Here is a 20260-nt window from a genome sequence, read left to right as displayed (position 1 = left end):
AACGATATAACTTTCCTTTCCAGCTGCAGCTATAGATTTTTTATTTAGATGACTAAGTATTTTTGTGCGTTTTTTCTTTTATTTATTGTTTACTTTATCCATCTTTTTTCCTACAATATTCCAAAAAATATATTATAGTCATTATAGAATAAGGCTACATTTACATCTCATAGTTCTCGACAGGATCTTAACAGATATGGCACGTAAACACAATATGGCACAAAAATTCGATTTTATATATATATATATATACACACACATTATATATACATATAGAAGGGTTGGAATATTGACTTTTATTACGATATGGAATTGTATGACAATTAATCTGTAATTCAAATTATAATTAAGACTGCACCAACGTCTACATACACGCGCAACGATAGATCATTTTGTAATTTGCAAAGCTTACGCAATTAGGAAGAATATTATAATGTATTATCAGTATTCTGACTCCTGCAATGCATTCGCAACTAGTCTGAAACGTGTTCACATCGAAGCATTCAAATAAATATCTCTGTATCATCTAATGATGTATCGCAAAGTTATCGATAATGTAAAAGCACTGATAGTTGTTACGTTATAACGAAGTTACGTAATTAAAAGTTTAAACAGAAATCGATATAAAATTTCTGTATAAAACTTAGTACATATATATGAAACATTGTGCAACATACTTGAAACATTCTTAGATGGCGATGCCCTGATAGTATCGCGATGAGAGATATGAAATAGAATTGAGATATACTTTGACACTGTAAGTGTCGCTATGACAGTTTAGCATTTTGTACTACAATAACGTTTAATTTATCTTATAGTAGGTCTATACGTCTGTAATGTTTTTACAACTTTTATATACGATTACTTTATTTTAAACATTGGCGTTTACTCTTTATACTATTTTTCATGACGGAACTTCGTGCTTTTATAAGTATTATATCGAGATTATAAAACACACATATAAAAATAAGCAAAACTTTTAATGCAATTAGAGAGTTGTGTAGTATTTACAAAATTTATTACAATTGTGTTCTGTATTCAAAGATTGTCAAAAATTTATAAGTTCAATATATATAGAAATATAAAAGTTTTTATAAAAAGATAGTTGGCCTTCTTAAATATATAAGGTGCAATTTTCTAAATTCCCCAATACCAACATTTCCGAAATTGTTTTGAATACTTCTGCATATAAAACACAGCGTTATTTAAGATAAGGCACAAAAAGTTTGCTTGACAAACGATAAAATAATGCTATGAATTATGATTGTCACTTTACTTTAAATATTTATAATATATGATTGATCTTTTTTTACATCTAAAGAGAGACTGTCGAGATTTTTCGGAATCGAGAAATATTTCAGTCATGTAAAAAAAAATACAGTCTCACTACATGACTGAACATTTTCAAGAGATTGCTTATTATAGGCACATTCTTCAATAGTGGTTCATTCACAAACGCATTTTCCCACACATTATAATAAAGGCATACTTGTCATTATAGCTTGTCACTATTACATATATATATCACTGGATGTTTCGTTCTGCCATGGTCGAATCAATTTTTTTCTGCATATATAAATGATTAAGTCTTTCTTTTCGCTTATAATACTGCGATATCGCTATTGTGACTTGTTGTGACGTTCTACATCTTTGCGTATAAAACGTCTCGTCAATCGGTTTCACATTAATATTATGAATAAAACGTTAAAACCGATGTATGATTACCCCGAACCAGTAAAAACGGTGGCATGTCACGTGTAAGTGTTTCTAGCCACGCCATGTAAAGAGGCGCTGATACAGCACCTTTCCGAGGCATCGGTAGTGTCCTACAAAAAAAATCAATTATTGAAAACAATATATAATAAAGTTAATAGTTAAGTGTTTATATAAACAGTATACGATAAAATTCACGACATAAATACTTACATAACGACTAAATTGGCTTCCATGGAATTTTCAAGTAATAATTCGCGCAAACGGAGATGTCTATTGGTCTTTTCTTTCATCGCCATAAGTTCCGAATCTTTAATAACATCTAAAATGAAAAGATGAAATTGTTACATACACTGACAAGAGCCTAACAGCAATATATTATATAGTTGGTTCTATTTTATTTTATCCTATTCATAGAATAAACTCATAAAGAAATTATTCATACCGTCATCGGAATTTTTCGAATCGGCTGTTTCCTGAAAGTCAGCTATTAACGAGTCAAAGAACGTCTTTGTACTGGCTTGTGCTGGCTTCGAGATATCCGATATGACTTTTAAGGCGGAATAGTCTATCCGGAATTTCGACAGGAGACTTGCCACACTACAAAAAATTAATATTAATCGAAAGGATTATTCCGCGCGATTATTCCTAGAAGTCATCATCAAAAATGTTTACCTCCTTTGCTCATACTCCAGTTCAGAGTGCTTGTTAGCAAGTGCAAATACTCTCAATTTGCTGTTAGACCAATTACGCCTCGTGCTGATAATATAAGGTAATAAAAGCGTTAAGCCACCGTCATCGTAAAGCCACCATACATCGATAGTACCCTTTTTATGCTTCCGTTGAAACTTTGTTATTACATTAAGTATATTCGTAATTGGTACTATATTTGGTCGATTTTCGCGCTGCTCTTCAGAAGACGGATTGGGATATTCGTTAATTGTTTTCGAACGTCTCGGCGCGGGACTTCCAGGGATCGATATGTCAGACGTGCTGCTAGCTGCAACAATAATTTATCATTAAATATAGCTATATACATAAAGTATATTAGATACATTAGATATATATAAAAGAACAAGAAAATATAAGCTTTTTTAAAACCTTGACTAAGCTGCGAGAAACTCTGATTGCCCGGTATCGAAGTAGGTGAGAGTCTCCTTGGATCTTCGACATCACCGACAACCGCACTACAATCCAAGCCTTCCTGAAGCCGAAGAAGCGCCACTGCTATATGCATATCTAGAGCCTTGCTGCAAAGTACAAAAAAAGATTACCAAATTAATCTCTCTACGAAATTGCAAGTTAATTAAAATGTGACACACGAAGACTTACTGCATGACGTTGAAGTACATATTCAGATTTTCCCGCTGACAGGTGGCCCAATCTTGCTTGTAACCCATTAGCAGGATATTGGGCCTCATTTTCCCAAGTCCAGCGGCTTGTAAGAGCGAAGTAGCACCGTCTTGGAAATTCGAGTTGTCCACTAGCGAGTAAAACGCCTTGATCTTGTTTGCCCTAAGCCAGGAAGGACAGTTCTGCATCATACTGTTCCGCGTTTTGTATGATATGGGTGTCTAAAACACACGAATACAAGATATATTATCTGTCAAATGGGCACATAAAGTCGATAGGAATGGAAATAGACGATACCTCAATAATATGGCCGCAAATAAATAAACTCTGATGTTTAGTAATATGATGAGCGAAGTCGACGAGGGACGATCTCACGTTAGGCGCGCCAGTAAGAACCAAGAGTTGCGGTCTGTAATTTTTCACGTGCTCTTCCACCCGATCCAATTGCTGTACAGCGGTCAGCGCGTTATTGTAAGTCTGGGCTTGTGTGGTCGAGCCCCAATTTACATCTGTAATATGTTTTCGTAAAGAACACAGTGCGGGAAAAAACAGTGCTTAAATAAATTTCTGTTGTGTGAAATTACCAGGTTTTCTGTATGAGACTACTAAATACAGTGCTAAGACTGCGCATAATGTTATTAGAGCCGTCCACCATGAGATCAGAAACATCACAGAAACGCAAAGGATAGCACCAGCGAGACTGAGCCACATATTGTAATACTAAAAAAAGAACAGAATATTATTACTAAAATAACAAAAAGTATAATAACGCCGTAAAAATGTTATATTTTTACGCTAAAATACCTTAAAGGTTGGTCGCCATCCGATTGGCTTAGCCAAGGAAGCATGAAACGTACTGAAATTGATAAGAGTGTAGGCAGCCAAGAAGAAGTTTGAAATTAGCGGCGCGATCGCGTTTAACTCACCTGAAAAAAATAAAAAAATGATGTATTCGTTTCTGAAATAAATTTTTCGGTGAAAATTCGGTATTGTAGAATTACTACTCACCGATCAAAATAAAAGCGACGGCGATAATGAAAGTTAGTAAATAACCGCGAATCGGCTCCTTATCTTTTTCTCCACTAAACCACGAAATTCCTGGATATAATTTGTCAAGACAGAGAGCTTGAAATACTTTCGGTGCTGAGACCAGCGATGCTAAGGCACTTGAAATCGTCGCCGCGAAGCAGCCGGCATAGATAATAGGTCCAAAACCAGAAACTAATTGGATCACCTACGAATAGTTGACAATGTCACTTGTCTATTTTGATTTTTGCATCTAACATTTCATAATAATTGATAATTTTATTACTACAGTTCCTTAAATATTAGCAATTATTTATTTTAGTTTAAAAAGTGATTCTCATTTTTATTTAATTAATATCTTCAGAGATCAGTCTTATTTGTGAATTGTATTAATAATTTTATGCACCTCGAAGCTGTTGTGGCTGCCATACTTGCATCCTGCGGTGCAGTTAAAATCCGTTCCATATACACTCCAACTGCGAGTGATATTTTCGATAACTGTACTGTTTTCAATCTCAGTGTCATTGTCTGCGCCGAGCATTGACAGGGCCAAAAGAGAGCTATTGTACGTCGTCCATAAATCAGTAACGTTGCCGGACGCGTCTCGCATAACGGTACCGCCGACCATAATTGCCATCATTAAGTATGACAACGACGTCAAGAGAATCGCGAGTAGCGTGCCTTTCGGTATGGCTGTTTGCGGATCCTGTCAAATTCAAGATAAGAAATTTAAAAATGGCACGAAACTTCCGTGTTGACATCACAAAAAATACTCGCTGATTTCAGCAATAATCATGATTAAAAAACGAATTTTTTTATCATTTATCTACAGAAAAAACAATTTATCACAGTATAGAAGATAACTTTAATCGAATATGCAAACACTAATGAATAATAAAATAGATGCATAAATTACATCATGAGTCAAGCATTAACTATAAATATCTCCATAGACGAAAGGACTAAATCACCTTCAAGTCACCAGATATATTCGCACCTGCCAGGATACCTGTTGCCGCGGGGAAAAAAATGGCCAAGACTGAAAAGAAATTATGTTTCACGCCTTCGTGGCTTCTATAGTTCGGATATAAATTTTCCTTGAACAGCTTAGCTGTAAATTAAAAATAAACGACAAAATTAATAATTATATCTGTTAATTACGATAGATTTGTAAGATAGTAATGCCGGAAATACGCGTAAAAAAAATGTTGACGCGACGTTACCGTTATATCCAATGAATCCTTTAGCCCTCTCCGTCTCGCTCTTGGGGCCCACAAAGGTGCCAATAATGAAATCGCCAATAGCCACAAGGAGAATTATCAGCAACAATATTTGGGCTTTTGCTTCCCATTCCATGCCGATTATAACGATTATCAGAAGTACAACTATTGTTATGCTGCCTGCAAATCCAATGCAAATTTAATTTGTGTCGCGCTCGACATGACTTTAGAACGGGGATTAAAAGCGCCATAAAGTTCAATCGAACGCTTACATACCTATGATCCTGATGTCTGCGGTTGCACAATCGATTATGCAGGCGTCGAAAGGACGGAGGCAGTCCACCAAGCTCTCGCAAAAACCAACTACATACATGGAACAAGCGACAGCATTTGCCAAGGAAAATATAAGACCTATAGATCCACCGAACTCAGGTCCCAGGGATCTGGAAATCATGTAATAGGTTCCACCTGTAAAAGGAGAAATATACAAGTTTCGATTAACCGTGTTGCCATTGCATCGATACAATAATTTGTCGAGACAGTTTGCACATATGCAAATAATTACGAAAATATTTAGTCTAGTATATGTAACATTATCAGTCGTATAAAAAAATTCGATAAGAAGGCGATCGTTGACTTTAATCACCTTTAAACAACGATAAAGAATATATTGCAGTGAGATAATTAAATTAATTTAATTCTCTGTCAGACTTAAATTAAATATGTGAGTTCTCCTCAAATTATAAAAAATAATTTTTTTGTTCATTCTTCTTTCATTTCCAATGTAGTAGATATTTATTGTTCCGTTATTTAACGCTTCTTTGATAAGGCTATTTACCTCCTTTGATGAGACCGTTGGTGCTGATCGCCGACATCGACAAAGATGTGATCGTCGTGACTACTGTCGTCGTGAGAATCAACAAAATAGCCTGGCCTGAAACAATATCGACGACATTAAAGTCTCAAGAATCGAATGAATCGAAAGGATGATTCAACGATAAGACACTCACCTATTCCGGTCTGTGCTACGACCCAGGAGAGTCGCAGAAAAAGCATTACCCCCCAGATGTTGAGGAGACATCGCATCAGGACTCCTTGGATCCATCCGAATTTCACTCCTGGCGCCATGGATTTCAGTTGCGGAACAGTTAACGTATGCGAGCCCGAACCCTGAAAATAAATCGTTCGATAAACTGAATGTTCTGAGGACCAATCTTATCCCAGAAATAGTATAGAGATAAACAAAGTAAAACGTTGAAAAAGTTGACGCTTATAAATTTACAGAAATATAAGAGATAATTTTTTGTATCGATTTTGCAATATCAGTAGAAGTTGTTTTCATATATATTCGTTTAATTTTTATTTAATTTTGATCAGATTTTTATTTAATTCTTATCCGGTTTTAATGTAATATTTTCTTGTAATTCTCATTTAATTTCAAGAATGCATCATTTATCACATTTTTTATATCGCATCTGCAATAGTTATCCTACATTTTAATCTCCTCTTTTCCACATTGCATTGTCCTTTATTTCTGCATATCTATTATTCTACTCTATTCCGCTGCATTGTCAGCAGATCTGCGGATTGCCGTTCCGCGTTCACGCGCATCGTGAGAACATGTAACTATGCGAGATTTAAAGTTGCTAAAAAAAAATTAAAAAAAAAAAAAAGAAATTAGCAAAATCTCTTCAGAAAGAGTTTTTTCAAAGCGTTGCAATTTCGTATGCCATCAGAGTCGACTGCTTTTCCATGCACATCGCGTATCGCGTAATCGCGCCTATAAAGGATACGACCGGTTCGTAATTATGCTCCGTGTCGTTGAGATAATGTCTTCATCAATCCGATGGGATAATCGACGTACCGAGAAGCTTCAAGGTCAGCTCTCTAAATGAATCCAAACGATTTCTTACAGATGTCGAGGCGGCGATTTCACGTCTTACCGAGCAGCTGGCCGGTAAGATCCGCGGCGAGCGGATTAGCGCGTAAATTGAGATTCAGAGGCGATTATCGAAGGCATTGAAGGTGACTCCGATCTCGAGGAAGGGTCCGCCACTCGGCCAATGAAGTCTTAACGATTTACGTAACCGAGCCTCGTGTAACCGGCAACGGTACAGCGATGTCTGGTGTCGCGGAACTTTTCGCGAATTGCACGTAGGATTGCTCAATTAGAAAGAAATTGGAAATATCCCTGAGACATCGTGTCTGAAAAACGTTTAAGTCGTCATCTTCTTGTCTTATAACGTATGTTTAAAAGCACCAACAATCGTTATCGATGATTAATGACTTCCGGACGGAACGAGCTTTGCTGAAACATTTACAGAAGCCTCGGAAACGAATGAGTAATCGAAGAGTTAAATCGAAACTTTTAAAATATCAACGCAAACGTGGTTGCTGTAGAGAATAGATGCTGTAGAGAATCGTTTGTGTATAATAATTTACATCATCAGATGAGTGATTAATAACAAGGACTGGATCAATTGTTGTCAATTCGATTTTGATTGGATTGCAACTTGTTCTCTTGAAGGCTTATGTAGAACTCTCTCTATCTCAGATTAATCCATTCCGTGATTTTCCATTACATCCTCGAATATCCTTGCATTGAGCTCCGGTATTATCGTGTAAAATTATCCTTGCACATCTCCATAAAATCAACTTCACAATTTTGTCTTTCTACTTCATTTTCTGCATTTTAAATTGCCGAATTTCTTAATTCTTCTGCTATAAGTCGACCCTTCTCTTATTTAAACATCTATTATATTACAAAAAATTTATCTTTTTATTCCTATCGTAAAAACTTGTAAAAAATATATAACACTATTTAAAAAATAGACAAACTTTTAAAAACAGCAATAGTAAAAGAGAATCTTCTTATCAATAAATTAAGTCAATATCTTTCCACGTGAAAGTTTTACTACATGAATTATCGCAAATAATTATTAGTTTCATCAAGGTTTCTTGAAAATTTATCTTTTCGTGTTTTCAGTAATTTCACAGGAAACTGCTGTAAATTTAATTTACTAATTCTTGAAACCCTTAGAGTACAGTCGATCGAAAATTGCAAAGACTAAACCCGAAACTTTTCAATCAAGCATTTACATGTACATCGTACGTATCGTACGCACACAAGGAGCATAAATGGTTTACGACGGTGTACGACACAGAGAAAGAATAAAGACCCTCTATACAGTAAGCCTTCTTTCATACATATGCTCCTCGCGATATGCTCATATCTTCCACTACGATATGCCACGAGCGTATTCAAATAATGTAACACGCTTATCTGTCAGAGGCTCGTGATTTATTCGGAGTACGCTTTTTACTGTGCCCATTGACACTGCCACATCGAGCTACAAGTGTAAACGTACGATTCAATCGTTCAAGTCGTTCGCAAAACCATGTGAGTAACAGAGAATTCTAAAAAAAAATATTTGACAGCATAACTTCTATATCTGATGTATCCTCTTTATGTTGCATCAATTTTACGTAAAGCATAAGAAACAATCTTTAAAGATTTGAACGGAAATCCACCTCGCGTGATAGATCTAATTTTGACTGACAGCCGATCTGTCAATTGCGATCGCGAAATGTAGTCATTGAAACTTTTTGCACTATTCTCATTTAGTAATTATAATTACTTGCAATTCCGGAAATTTTTTATAATGATAGGTATCACGGGATTAAATTTAAATTTTTCTTTTACAATATGCCAACTCAACATAACATGTCACGCTATCGATATAGTAGTGTATTAAGAATCAATCTCGCGTGTAAATAGCGGTAAACGATATTGACATTAAGACAAATGTATATCCCGTTGAGTGCAGGACATAGATACAGATCCATTTGGTTCAATTTACATCAGATTCTTATCAAAATATAACGTTTCTTTTTATGGAAATGTGTCTGTAAATGTTTGCGAAGGTATTTCTTTATTGTGAATCTGTTAAATTTGTCTCGCTATCTTTTCAAATGTAATTAACACTTAAACCCAGTATAACAATGGCCATTAATACTCTAGTGCAGGTAATCAACTTCTCTTATTTGTATCGCATAGAGCTACGATCCAAATAGAAGTAGAAAATCGCTAATTACAGCCAATTAACTACATCAGCCTGACCCGAAAAAGTGAGTCACATGACAAGACATGTGAGAGACATGTCGCTCAATTATTAACAGTCCAGTTACGACGAGAACTCGTGACATAAATTCGTTTATCTAATTATCGCGATATTTATCAACGTAGCACGTGACAAATGGGTCCATTTGATCCTCCAAGTGTCACAATTCTGGATCTTTCGTAGGGATTGATTCCTCGGACGGGAATTACGTCGTCTTGAGCGCGTGGCGAGCTGATTGGGGTATTTGTCATCATCTCGAGCGGCGGGCTTTAATTGCCCGAGCGAACGTGACGGGTCCTCAGTTTTGACCCAACAGTTATGTACCGCGGCGAGTCACATGTATACTGTATTGCAACGTGTACTCTGTAATCCACGTCTGAAAAACTTCCTCGCTCGCATTAACGAAGCGTGACTAACGGCGCAACATCTGTTGCATAGATAATTCAACTTAACACGTTGAACTCGACATTTTCCATATACTTCTCGCATTGCGTCACAGTGTGTTGTAATGTACATGTATTATTTTATTTATTATCTGTCCATTGCAAGCATATCCGCTATCGAAAATTTTTTCGCTATTTTCGCAATTTACGCTAATATTATATACATATTTTTCAGTTATTATTTATAGTACACTCTGAATTACACTTCTAAATATCTTTTTAATGTCTGTTGATATTTTTTCGTTATATTAGAATGCATTTTTTATTAATAAAATATATTGATTTCTTCAATAGATTCCAAAATATATTTCGTAACATTTTAGAGTTCGCGCGTGTGAGTGTTTTCCGATTAGTTTCTTACTGGCACAAGACGGTTCGTTAATATTTATGCCATGCAGAGTGTAAGCCATGGCCTACGTGACGTTTTTTCTGAATTTGTTTAAATACATATATACTTATTCTCCGTGACCCAGTATGCAATCATGTCATTCCTTCACGTAAGCGGTCAATCGTGTAGTTTTATCCCCTTTCTCTTTAGTCGTGAGTCTCTTCTCGTATGAACTGTCTAAATAGCTTTTTATAATCTATAAAATATTGACAGTAAAGAAATCCTTTATGTTCATCGTCCTATTTGATTGAATTTATTGTACCGAGCAGCCTGTATATTTTTTTTACTAATTGCGCGACATGTAAATCTCTCCAACTTACAATTGCAAGAGCGTTAATTATTTTAAAAGACAAAAGTGCAGTGTCCTTTTGGAATTTAAAAAGTAATATGTATGATGGAACCGTATTATTTTTCGCAACAGTGCAAATATTTATCGCATGCAAAACGTTAGATAGATAAAAGTCTGCATTATTTTTGCCTTGCAAGAATTTTAAAATTGCTGAGCAAATAAAAATTCTTACGGGCATTGCCCAGCGGAAATGGGCAGCATTACCAAACCCGACTGTACGATATACGTTCGTATCTGAAGTATCACAAGGACAATTGGCATTCGCTTCACGCTTGGATAACGTTTTTGGGCGTACCAGACTGATTCATAGCACAAAAAGAATGTTGCGCGTAATGAATCTAACTGAGTCATCTTCTCTACCCGCGTTAATTCGCTTGAAAATGCAATACATGTATGATTGCAATCATTGCTACATCGATGATGACATTCCGAATTAGGACAAGACTCTCCATCCAATTGTAAGTGACGTAAAACTAAACATCCAAATTACATGAAAAAAATTAATAAGTTATTGAGAAACAGAGAACCATAGATTTTAACCATTAATAATTCTATGAATATTTGTCACGTAAATAATGCTTGTAAAAAAATATTATTTCCAATAATAAATTACAAGAAAGAAGATACGTAATTAATACTAAATTAGAGATTAGACTTGTTTAATTTCAGTCATCATTGTGCAATTGCAATTAGTGCAACATCCGTGTGTCGTATATCTGGAACAATACTCCTAAAAATACAAACTACGTGCTCGAAAGTAGTCACTGCAAATATTTGACGTCGCGTTACACCGGTGTTACACCGCTTGATAACGGTGCTCCGTGGCATCGTAAAGTCGTGCCGTTGTCGACGAATCATCACATAAGGCAATAAAAATTCAGTGGTACGTTTCATATTTACGTTCGCGGTATCGCGTTTTCTATTCTCGCTCGAACGGACAGATAAAATAAATCGAAGAACTTTTCCGCCTGACTTTTGCCGGGGACGGAATCTCGGCGCCACGCTTGCGTTCAACGGCGAGTTAATTGCACAATTAACAATCTCTGCAATTGTGCGATGATTTACGAATCATTCGAGCGAGCGTAATTAATACCGTGTGTCGACCACGCTGGCAAAACAAAGGGGCACGCACGTGCTATCGTATTACGCGCTGTATACTGATCGCTATCCTAGAAAAAGAGCTCAGTGATAACATCAGTGATAGCCGAGGTGATAACGGATAAAACAAAATTTCTATTTACATAGCAAAATTTTTAGTCGTAAACAAACATAAATAAGTTTTTATTTCTCTGAAGTCACTTTCTGCAGAGCTTGGACCGAAATATATTTAAAGAAAATTAAAAAACAAATTAATTAAAATGAATTTGTAACTATTACGCATGCAACTGCATCTTTCTTAAATTATTAATTTAAATAATTTAATAAGGCAAAGATCAAATTTTATTACACAGGAAATCCGATCGTGCTACTAGCGTGTACGCTTCCTTGGGCTATCTTCTGGAGCATATACATAGAAACGCGTGGAGCTATAATCATACGGCGGCAGATACTACACATTACACACAGCCCGCATGTAAGATTCCTGTTTAATTTTAGATATTCATTCTACGCGAAAGAACGGGGCCGTAGATAACGAGCGAAAAATTGAGAAGCGGGTGAATGTCAGAATACACGTGTGACGCATCTCCGCCACGCGAGAACGCGTGTATTATTCAAGGATTTGCTCGATGCGTACCGGTGTACTGATAGATTTACATTTATCTCGCACCCGTATGCGTGTACATGCGTGTATCTGCCTTTTACCGCGGCGCCGCGGCTTAACCCTTCCCACACGTAAAGCTTTCTTACGTTTGAACATTTCTCTCTTCACGACTGAACTTTATCCTTCCGAGAAGCTCATTATGCAACTCGACACTCGCATGTCTGTCGACCTGGCAGATTTTTATCGTAAACAAAATTATCAATTTTAATCACATTAATGAACGAACAATTATAAACACGACACGCAATACGCGAACTTTCCTCGCGATGTGTCATTCGTTATCGTTATTGAGTTTCGGCTTATCGCCAATGTCCCGTACTTTTCGCTTCATTCTTGTACCGTAATCATATGGAATATTAACATTTCTTGCAATCTTTGCTATGTCGTCATTGTGTAAAGCGTCTCGCAAAATAAAAATTCTAGACCATATCATAATCATTTTATACTGCAGCGTGTTGTATGACACTCGCAAATGTTTATTTTTTTTTTGCGTAGAGATAAATTCAATCGAGCGTGTAAATGAAAAAGCAAAGTAGCGATTGTATAATATAAACTGTATAATATAAAATTACGTCCGAAATTTTGTGCCGAGAGGAAAATTCCGGATATCGTACCGAACTTTTCGCACGCCAAAAACATATTGTATCAATGATGAAAAAGTGTTCGATTCGCGCGGCAACAATGTTGCCTTCGGAGAAGTCATTAAGGCCTCACCTTGTTGAGGAGAGTGGGATTGTGCAACTCATCCAAGGAGGGTCTGTGGGCCGCCTGGATGCTCATGATGTTCCTGTAATTGTCTAGCCTGGGCAGGGCCTCTCTGGTCATATATCTGAGAGACTTCTTGGTCTCCTGCTCGCCCAGAAGACTGGCCCGACCTTCGAGACTGTCGACCCGATTCACGTGGAATCTGGTTCTCCTCAGAGGATTCAACTCCACCGACTCCGAGTCGGTATCGCCGCCGTTTATTCCGTTTTCGTGCGCCATGTCTCTGCTGCTTTTTTACTTGCACTTCTTCCTTTCCTTCTGCTCGCACAGTGACTTATATTAGACACCGCACTGCGATTCGGTAGCTCCGAGGATCGAGTGGCCGTGTGTACAATGGTCGATCAAACGGCAATCTAATTTCTCTCCGGTTTCCTCTTCGAGAATTTATCGATTCGCCAAGGCGGTCGCCCGATAACATCCGATGCGGTCACCTGTCGACAATCATTATTCGAATGTTATATTTATCCTTTCGTTTTTAGAAAAATTTAATCGCACTAACTATTATTATTATGTTAACATATATCGTTGTATTGAATAAAAGACATTTTAAATGATATATAATCGTGTTGTTTTACAAGATATACTTTAATGTAATATCACGTATCTACAAAAAGATTCTGCCTGTTAATTATAAAACATTATACTTAACAGTACTAGATAATATTTTAAATTAATAGATTGATTCGATATTATATAATTACGATAGTTAAAAAACATAAATAAAATACTATGCCGCACCTACTAAAAATTAAAGCATATACATCAGCTCATTCGACTTGACATAATGTTTGATAAGACTTAATCAAATACGCTTGTCTCATACGAAATGCTTGTGTCTATATATATTAATCGTGTCCATATTTGTAATTCCAGCGAAATATCTCGACATGGAAGATATTAAAAGAGTGGACATTTCAGCGAATCTAATGGACGAGGTATTTCTGACAAAACATTGAATTCCCAATTTTATCTACAAGACGAGCTCGATCTTCAGATAAATTTTCTTAGAATAGCCTACGCATGAATGTGTCACAATTAAAACCAGAACCAATATCACTGGCTATTAATATTCGTTTCTAACGACATGTTATTAAAAGTCGATTACTGCTGAAAATTAATGTTTAATACTCGAGCGCTACAGAATAAGCGTACAAACTGTTGCTATCAGTAGCCTGCCCCCAAAAGTAAGAGATTAATTTTTTCCTGGGAAAGATCTTTTCTGAGAAGTCCGAAACAAAAAAGCTTCCCTCAAGGGTTCAAGGTGAGACACAAAGCGGAGACCTTTGGCCTTGTCCACCTCGCGACAATTAAGGTACACCGCGCGTGGGTGTGTCAATTATTATGAAATTACCCTTGCCTCGTCGTTCGCGATTATCTTTAATCCCTGGTGGGTTTAATACACTAATTCATCTAATTACTGAAAAAACAGACCGCGCTTGGTCGTTTTCCATATCCGTGACACGTCGCCTCGTTTCCCACGCGGATGCACGTGTGACAGCGCTTTCCGGCAGTCAGACTATCGAATCATTGTCACCGTGGCGATTACAAAGCCGGTAATATCGTCGTCCTTAATCGCGGTACAAGGATCTACGCCGTATGCACTCGCTGCACAAACACGAAGTGTTCATCTGTAATCCCGAACAGGGATACTAATTATATATCTTCAGCGGACCTCGTGATAAATCTCTTCGTTCTTAAAACTACAGAAAGAAAATACAAAAAAAATTTGAAAATGACAATACAATTACAATCATTACATAATTATAGATAGAAAGATTCTCAGTTCTTTCTGTATTTCCACAAGCTCTAGAGTTTAAACAGTGATAAAATTACTGTCGCGTTTTTATATAATTTAAGATAAATTAACACAGTTTTTTATCTTTATACTGGTGAAACGATTAATGCCTTTTATAATGTATGCGATCATCGCGAGGCACGAAGTCGACTGACGTTAATACGCTACCGATATTCCACGTGTGCGTCAATCGACTAGCGTTGCGAGCGTGACTAATTAATTCGACGTGACATCTGAATTTAATTCGCGAGGAGTTGACGCGAGCGTCAACGTAATTTCCCTCATTATGTCCTCCGATCGCGCCGATTGTTTGCGCCGCGCCAACGGGCACCAAATCGGCCGCATATGAGTGCCGCGACCATGTCTTAATTATTAGCAGCTAAACAAACGACGCGAGGGCAAACGATCCTCGAATCGCGGGATCGAACTGTTTGACTTCGTCGAACAGCGCGCCTCTTTATTATCGCTGGCGATCGCGTCGATTTTAAGGCCTTCGCGGCGTCCGCGAGGCGCGAATCAGCCCGAGATAAATCGTCGGCGGATTGCGTTGAAAGAAAATAAAAAGAAGCAATTCTGATGGAAAAGAATACCAATCTTGAGAGAGATAAAAATCTACGGCGCGATGACCGACGAGTCCCGCCATTGAATGGTACAGTCGAAATTTTTGAGACAATTTTCCTCTTCGACTTCCGAAATGCGTCTTCATCTCAATTTCTGCGCCAGAACCGAGAAAAAAAGAGGGAATTATTATCGAAAATTGAAAGATTGCCAATCAGTTCGTTGATGAAATGATTTTCCCAGTTATTCTTGCAATCGTGGATTACCCGGCGACGAAATATGCTAATCGTCGAATAGATAGCGACGATTTTCGAATCATTATCATCTAATAGCGCGGCGATGCGCGAAGAATGTCTAATGTCCTCTCGTATTTCTTAGATATTTCTTAGAATTGCCGATTAGTTCCTGATCCTGATTAGTTCCAGGGAGACGTTCGGCAGCTTTTATCCCGAATTATAATAAACTCTTAAATCACACAAATTACAAATTACAGATGTTAGAAGCCATTCAAAGCCACAGTAAAATAATAATAACAAACTCTTAAATCTAAATCCCGACAAGTTCTTGAAATGAAACGGACGTATGTGCCGTTAATCTTAAATATCCTTGATTAGCGATAATTGTGTATCGTTTCTTGTAACGTTTCATTAACTTCAGTTTCACCGCATACAAAAAAGAAATATCGTTTAACAATGTTACGTTGACGATCGCTCTCTATTCCGCGTAAAGGGTTTTAATGCGACATAACCGGATATTAACTCCGCCGAGGAGTGGTTTAAACCGGTTCACGCTCGGATTCAAATCCATACTTAATTGACGGGAATCTTTATTAAACCGCCTGCGGATCGCGCCGGGTTTTATTCTGTATCGGCCATCAACCGGCCGCGGCTCGAATTTGAATAAACCAGTTTGCGGCGAGCTCAAACTGGACGCGTTATTATTCAACCGTAAACCGTTAACTGGTGCTTCAACGCAAGACATAAGGCTTTAGGGCCGCGAAAAGAGAAGCAAGAAAACTGCAATAAAAAAAAACCTGCAAAACGAAAGCGCGTCAACCTGCAGCCTGCAATTTATTTGACAATCGTATCTCGATGACGCCAGCAGGCCCATTTACGTGTAAACCATCGCGGAACAATACAATCTGGACAATGGACATTCCTGGCGCATCCTGATCGAGACCGCCATTCCGTCCTTTCCGACAAGACATGATCCAATGCCGATGCTGCGCTAACTATTCTAAAGAGACCTACAAGTAAAACAACCATTTGCCGGTGCAACTGGAATTACAAACTTTCGCATGAATGCGGCCGTGAGCCATGTGGTCCTCGTAGACCACGCCTGCTCTTGTATTTTTTTCTTTCTTTTTTTTATGGGAGCATTCATCGCTAGCAGCGAAGCGTTGCGAGCATCATCAGCTGGCGTCACCGAAATCCACGGGGAAGATGTTTTCACTGACGAGCCTACCCGTGGCTGTCTATAAATTATTATTTATCGAAACAAATAGATATTTTAATCATCTACACGCGAATTATTACTGTCGCACGATTGTATCATTTCATACCGGAGGAAAATAAAATATTTTAATATCTATATTAGAGCGCAAATTACATGTTCTGTTGTAATTTAGGTGTTATTAAATTGGTATGCATTTAATAAATTGAATGCGTTAATAAATTAGTAAATTAATAAATTGAACAAATTAAATTGATTAAAAGCCTCGATATAAAATTAATCATGTTTCTCAGATTATAAAAAAGATCCGAGGAAAAATCAGAAGCAAGAATGAACACCTGTTCAAAAATATTTTTTTTTTTTAGATAATCCGTTATTCAAAAGATTAGATTAACACTTTGTCATTGATGGAAGTTAATTCCTAAGAATTAAGCTACATCAGAGGTTTACAAATAGCCGGAAATTCTAAAGACTTCGAGGAAATGCCGAGGTTCTTTTTTCATAGAAAGATGAGAGAGAGGTTGAACGTTCCAGAAGCTCGAACTGTAATCTGCTCTATTCTCGGCCAGTGCTACCGCTTTTTGCTTCCTATCCCATCATTTCCCATTAGGTAAGATAAGAATCTTATCCCAACGATTCGACCGCGAAATTCCTAGTAGCAATGGCTTTAAACGCGACCCTCTCTCTCTCTCTCTCTGCATATTTCTATCAAATTCAACCAACATGGACACTACCTAAAACTAATTTGTTATAAGTATAAATAATATCTTCAAAAGTTTCCATAGAACTCATTTTCTAAATTTATCCGAGAATGTAAGTAAAAAAAGAAATTGAACCAAATTCTAGTGACATTAAAAATTCCACCGTGCAGGCCACAATTAGCAATGCATCGTATAAACAGCTGCAATGAAGAAAGATTACAATGAGAAAAAATGATACATATCGTTAAATATAACTTTGCTAAAAATGTAACTCACAGTGGTCAATGATTTACTAAACAAACTCTAAACTCAGATAGCGCTAGTCCGAAGATGGATGAGGCATTAAGAACTGTAAAATTCAGTCGTTCTTTGATCTCGTTGCTAACTACCATTTATTTCGAAAGTTTGCAATCGCCGTAGGCAGGCCAGTACCTTGGATTGTTTCTACAATCAAAGATCCACGTCTTATGTGTTCTACGTGGCATCGACTTCGCGGCGTCGACTTCACGGCGTCGAGTTTGCGGCCTTTCGCTCGATTCTTCGAATTTTGTCTTTATAAACGAAGGTCGAGTGCTCTCCGTCTCGCGAAACGATTTTACGGGCTTTCGGCTTGCTCTTCAGATTTCGCTCTTACGAATCGAAGGTTGTTCTTCGAACCGATTCTATCTGTTTGCATATCGTTTATTCCCTCGGCTCTCGTTTTGTTTTAAGAACAAGGTACGAGCGAGATTTACGAAGTGGCTTTATAAAAAAATGAATCTTTAATTTTGACAGGGTCTCGATCTTTCTTTGTACAACATATAATAGTTTCAAAATACTGGTGAAGAAAAGCGAGTCAAAGGAAATAAAAAATCTGTTTAAAAAGAACTAACCAACATGAATTTCATCAAAGATTCATTGCATCTTGTTGGAGCACATTCTAGAATTTGGAGACCATCCTGCTTATACGTTATCTCATAATATAATTTTCAAATGAAGATTGTGATGATAGAAAGAAGTGTAAAGCGTAGAAACCGAACACTTCGTTCGCTTCTTTGGAGACAATTAATATATTCTTTCGATTGCGCCAGATAAAAATTGAGAGATTAAACGAGATACAAGAGACAGGGTAAAACATCACTTTGCGCGAAATCGCGGAACAGAGGATGTTAGAAGAGGCGGACGGACTTTTAAAAATCGTCGGCGCGCTTAGCAACGCCGACCGATCGCGAACGGTGCCGCGGCCTTTATTGCGAATGCAAACGTTTCCACACAGGGCCGGTGCAAGGCTAACAGCAAACGATATAGCCGTCTTTTTTGACATAAGAAAACGAACGGTAATCGAAAAAGTAATATATTGAGTTTTAGTTGTTTAGTTAAAATTTGATGCAAGAGCTAGACTTTTTCCAAGAAAACTTTTACATCAATTTACACCATTTCACATAACAATAATAATATTAATCTAGATATCCTAAAGAAAGGACATATACAGTCTTGAATAATTTTTTCATCTACAAGTATAATAGGAGTGATTCTGTAAACAAAGGATAATCTTGGTTGAGCAAACTGTTTTGTCATCGTCTAATCTCCAATTGATACTACTAATGAAAAACAGGAGTGGAAAAAACAGAAAGTTGCTTAACGGTGTCTCAACGAATAACAGAGAGTATCTTAAATCTTAAACCGGCCCTGTGCTTCCACGCGTTCGCTCTCGCACGCGACCGGCTCGTTTGGCCGCCCGCCCCGGCGAAATCGAGGGACCGCATTCTCGCCGCGCATTCGACGCTAAACGCGGTTGGTCCAGTCCAGAGTGTCCCGACTGGTCATCCGTCTCCTGTCGCCTCTAAACGTCAGCCGAGCGTAAAATTTCTGGGTAGCAGAAGAGAAATATGTCTTCTGCTAAAAGGGAGAAGTTAAAGAATTGCATATTTATAAGATAAAATTCGAAACCGCAAACCGTATTTAGCGTCGAATGCATGGCGAAAAACTCGATCTTTGGCTGTTCACCTTCTCGTTCGCTAAACTCGCAATCCTGTAGGCAAGGAATCCTCCCAAGCGTCAGATTTGCGGCTTCCTCATAACCTCGCACCCTATATATATTTATCTCCAGTTCCTGTCGAGATATAATGTATCGTTTTTTTTCTGTGCTCTATCCAGCTACTGGGCTTTTCGAAACCTCGATCATTGCGCCGAGAACAACGGACTACCGATTGAAAGCCTTTCGCTGTTGGCGCGTCTCTTCAACCGGCACTGACCGCCGACCGGCGGCAGGGTCGACACTAGACACGTGTGCCTCGGGTGTGCGTGTGTATTCGACGTACGTACGTGTGAATCGATGAGTGCGCGTGCACGCCAGACGTCGCGAGCACGTGCTGCTCGTGTCACTTGCGACTGTGAACTGTGGGGAGACTCCGCCGTCTCTGCACGTCCGAACCACGCGAAATCCCGATTCTTACTGACGTGACGGACCGTTGCAGAAATCCCCTTTACCTCGGGCCTCGCGACACTCGCTGACTCGCTCCGATGCGTGAGCAGGGACCGGCAGACCGGCACACGCACCAACGCACCGTCGGCGTCGCCGGTGGGCAGTATTGTATCGCGCGGGCACTGCACCCCTCTTGCAAATTCTGTAATG

At 38.0% G+C, this 20260-nt stretch overlaps 2 protein-coding genes across 7 annotated transcripts; one reads left to right on the top strand and one right to left on the bottom strand.

The window, feature by feature from the left end:
- Positions 1-226: 226 nt before the first annotated feature.
- LOC112453735 (bumetanide-sensitive sodium-(potassium)-chloride cotransporter) lies at positions 227-20038 on the bottom strand. Of its 5 annotated transcripts, none has more exons than XM_025014638.1 (18): positions 19951-20038; positions 13090-13571; positions 6323-6482; positions 6151-6246; positions 5589-5780; positions 5316-5492; positions 5064-5203; positions 4499-4798; positions 4075-4300; positions 3871-3992; positions 3651-3786; positions 3364-3575; positions 3046-3287; positions 2815-2963; positions 2389-2713; positions 2159-2313; positions 1927-2035; positions 1691-1826 (listed from the first exon to the last, which is right to left on the bottom strand). In XM_025014638.1, exons 2-18 carry the CDS (start codon positions 13357-13359, stop codon positions 1691-1693), a joined length of 3147 nt encoding a protein of 1048 aa, XP_024870406.1. In that variant the 5' UTR covers positions 13360-13571; positions 19951-20038. The 5 variants fall into 5 exon arrangements, with proteins under 5 accessions (XP_024870410.1, XP_024870406.1, XP_024870405.1 ...); XM_025014637.1 differs by lacking the exon at positions 19951-20038 and adding an exon at positions 19633-19789; XM_025014640.1 differs by lacking the exon at positions 19951-20038 and adding an exon at positions 19583-19603.
- LOC112453737 lies at positions 8491-19987 on the top strand. 2 transcript variants are annotated; one of them, XR_003040650.1, is made up of 3 exons: positions 8491-8712; positions 12065-12186; positions 19783-19866. XR_003040650.1 is itself a non-coding variant. In XM_025014645.1 (3 exons), exons 1-3 carry the CDS (start codon positions 11007-11009, stop codon positions 19962-19964), a joined length of 369 nt encoding a protein of 122 aa, XP_024870413.1. In that variant the 5' UTR covers positions 10946-11006; the 3' UTR covers positions 19965-19987. The 2 variants fall into 2 exon arrangements, 1 of the variants encoding a protein (XP_024870413.1); XM_025014645.1 differs by lacking the exon at positions 8491-8712 and adding an exon at positions 10946-11071 and having other exon boundaries at positions 19783-19987.
- Positions 20039-20260: the final 222 nt, after the last annotated feature.

This window comes from Temnothorax curvispinosus, unplaced genomic scaffold, assembly GCF_003070985.1.
Source record: "Temnothorax curvispinosus isolate PA1 unplaced genomic scaffold, ASM307098v1 QBEX01004657.1, whole genome shotgun sequence".
NCBI classification, from domain to species: Eukaryota; Metazoa; Arthropoda; class Insecta; order Hymenoptera; family Formicidae; genus Temnothorax; species Temnothorax curvispinosus.
This window is presented reverse-complemented; position numbering and strand designations above follow the sequence as displayed.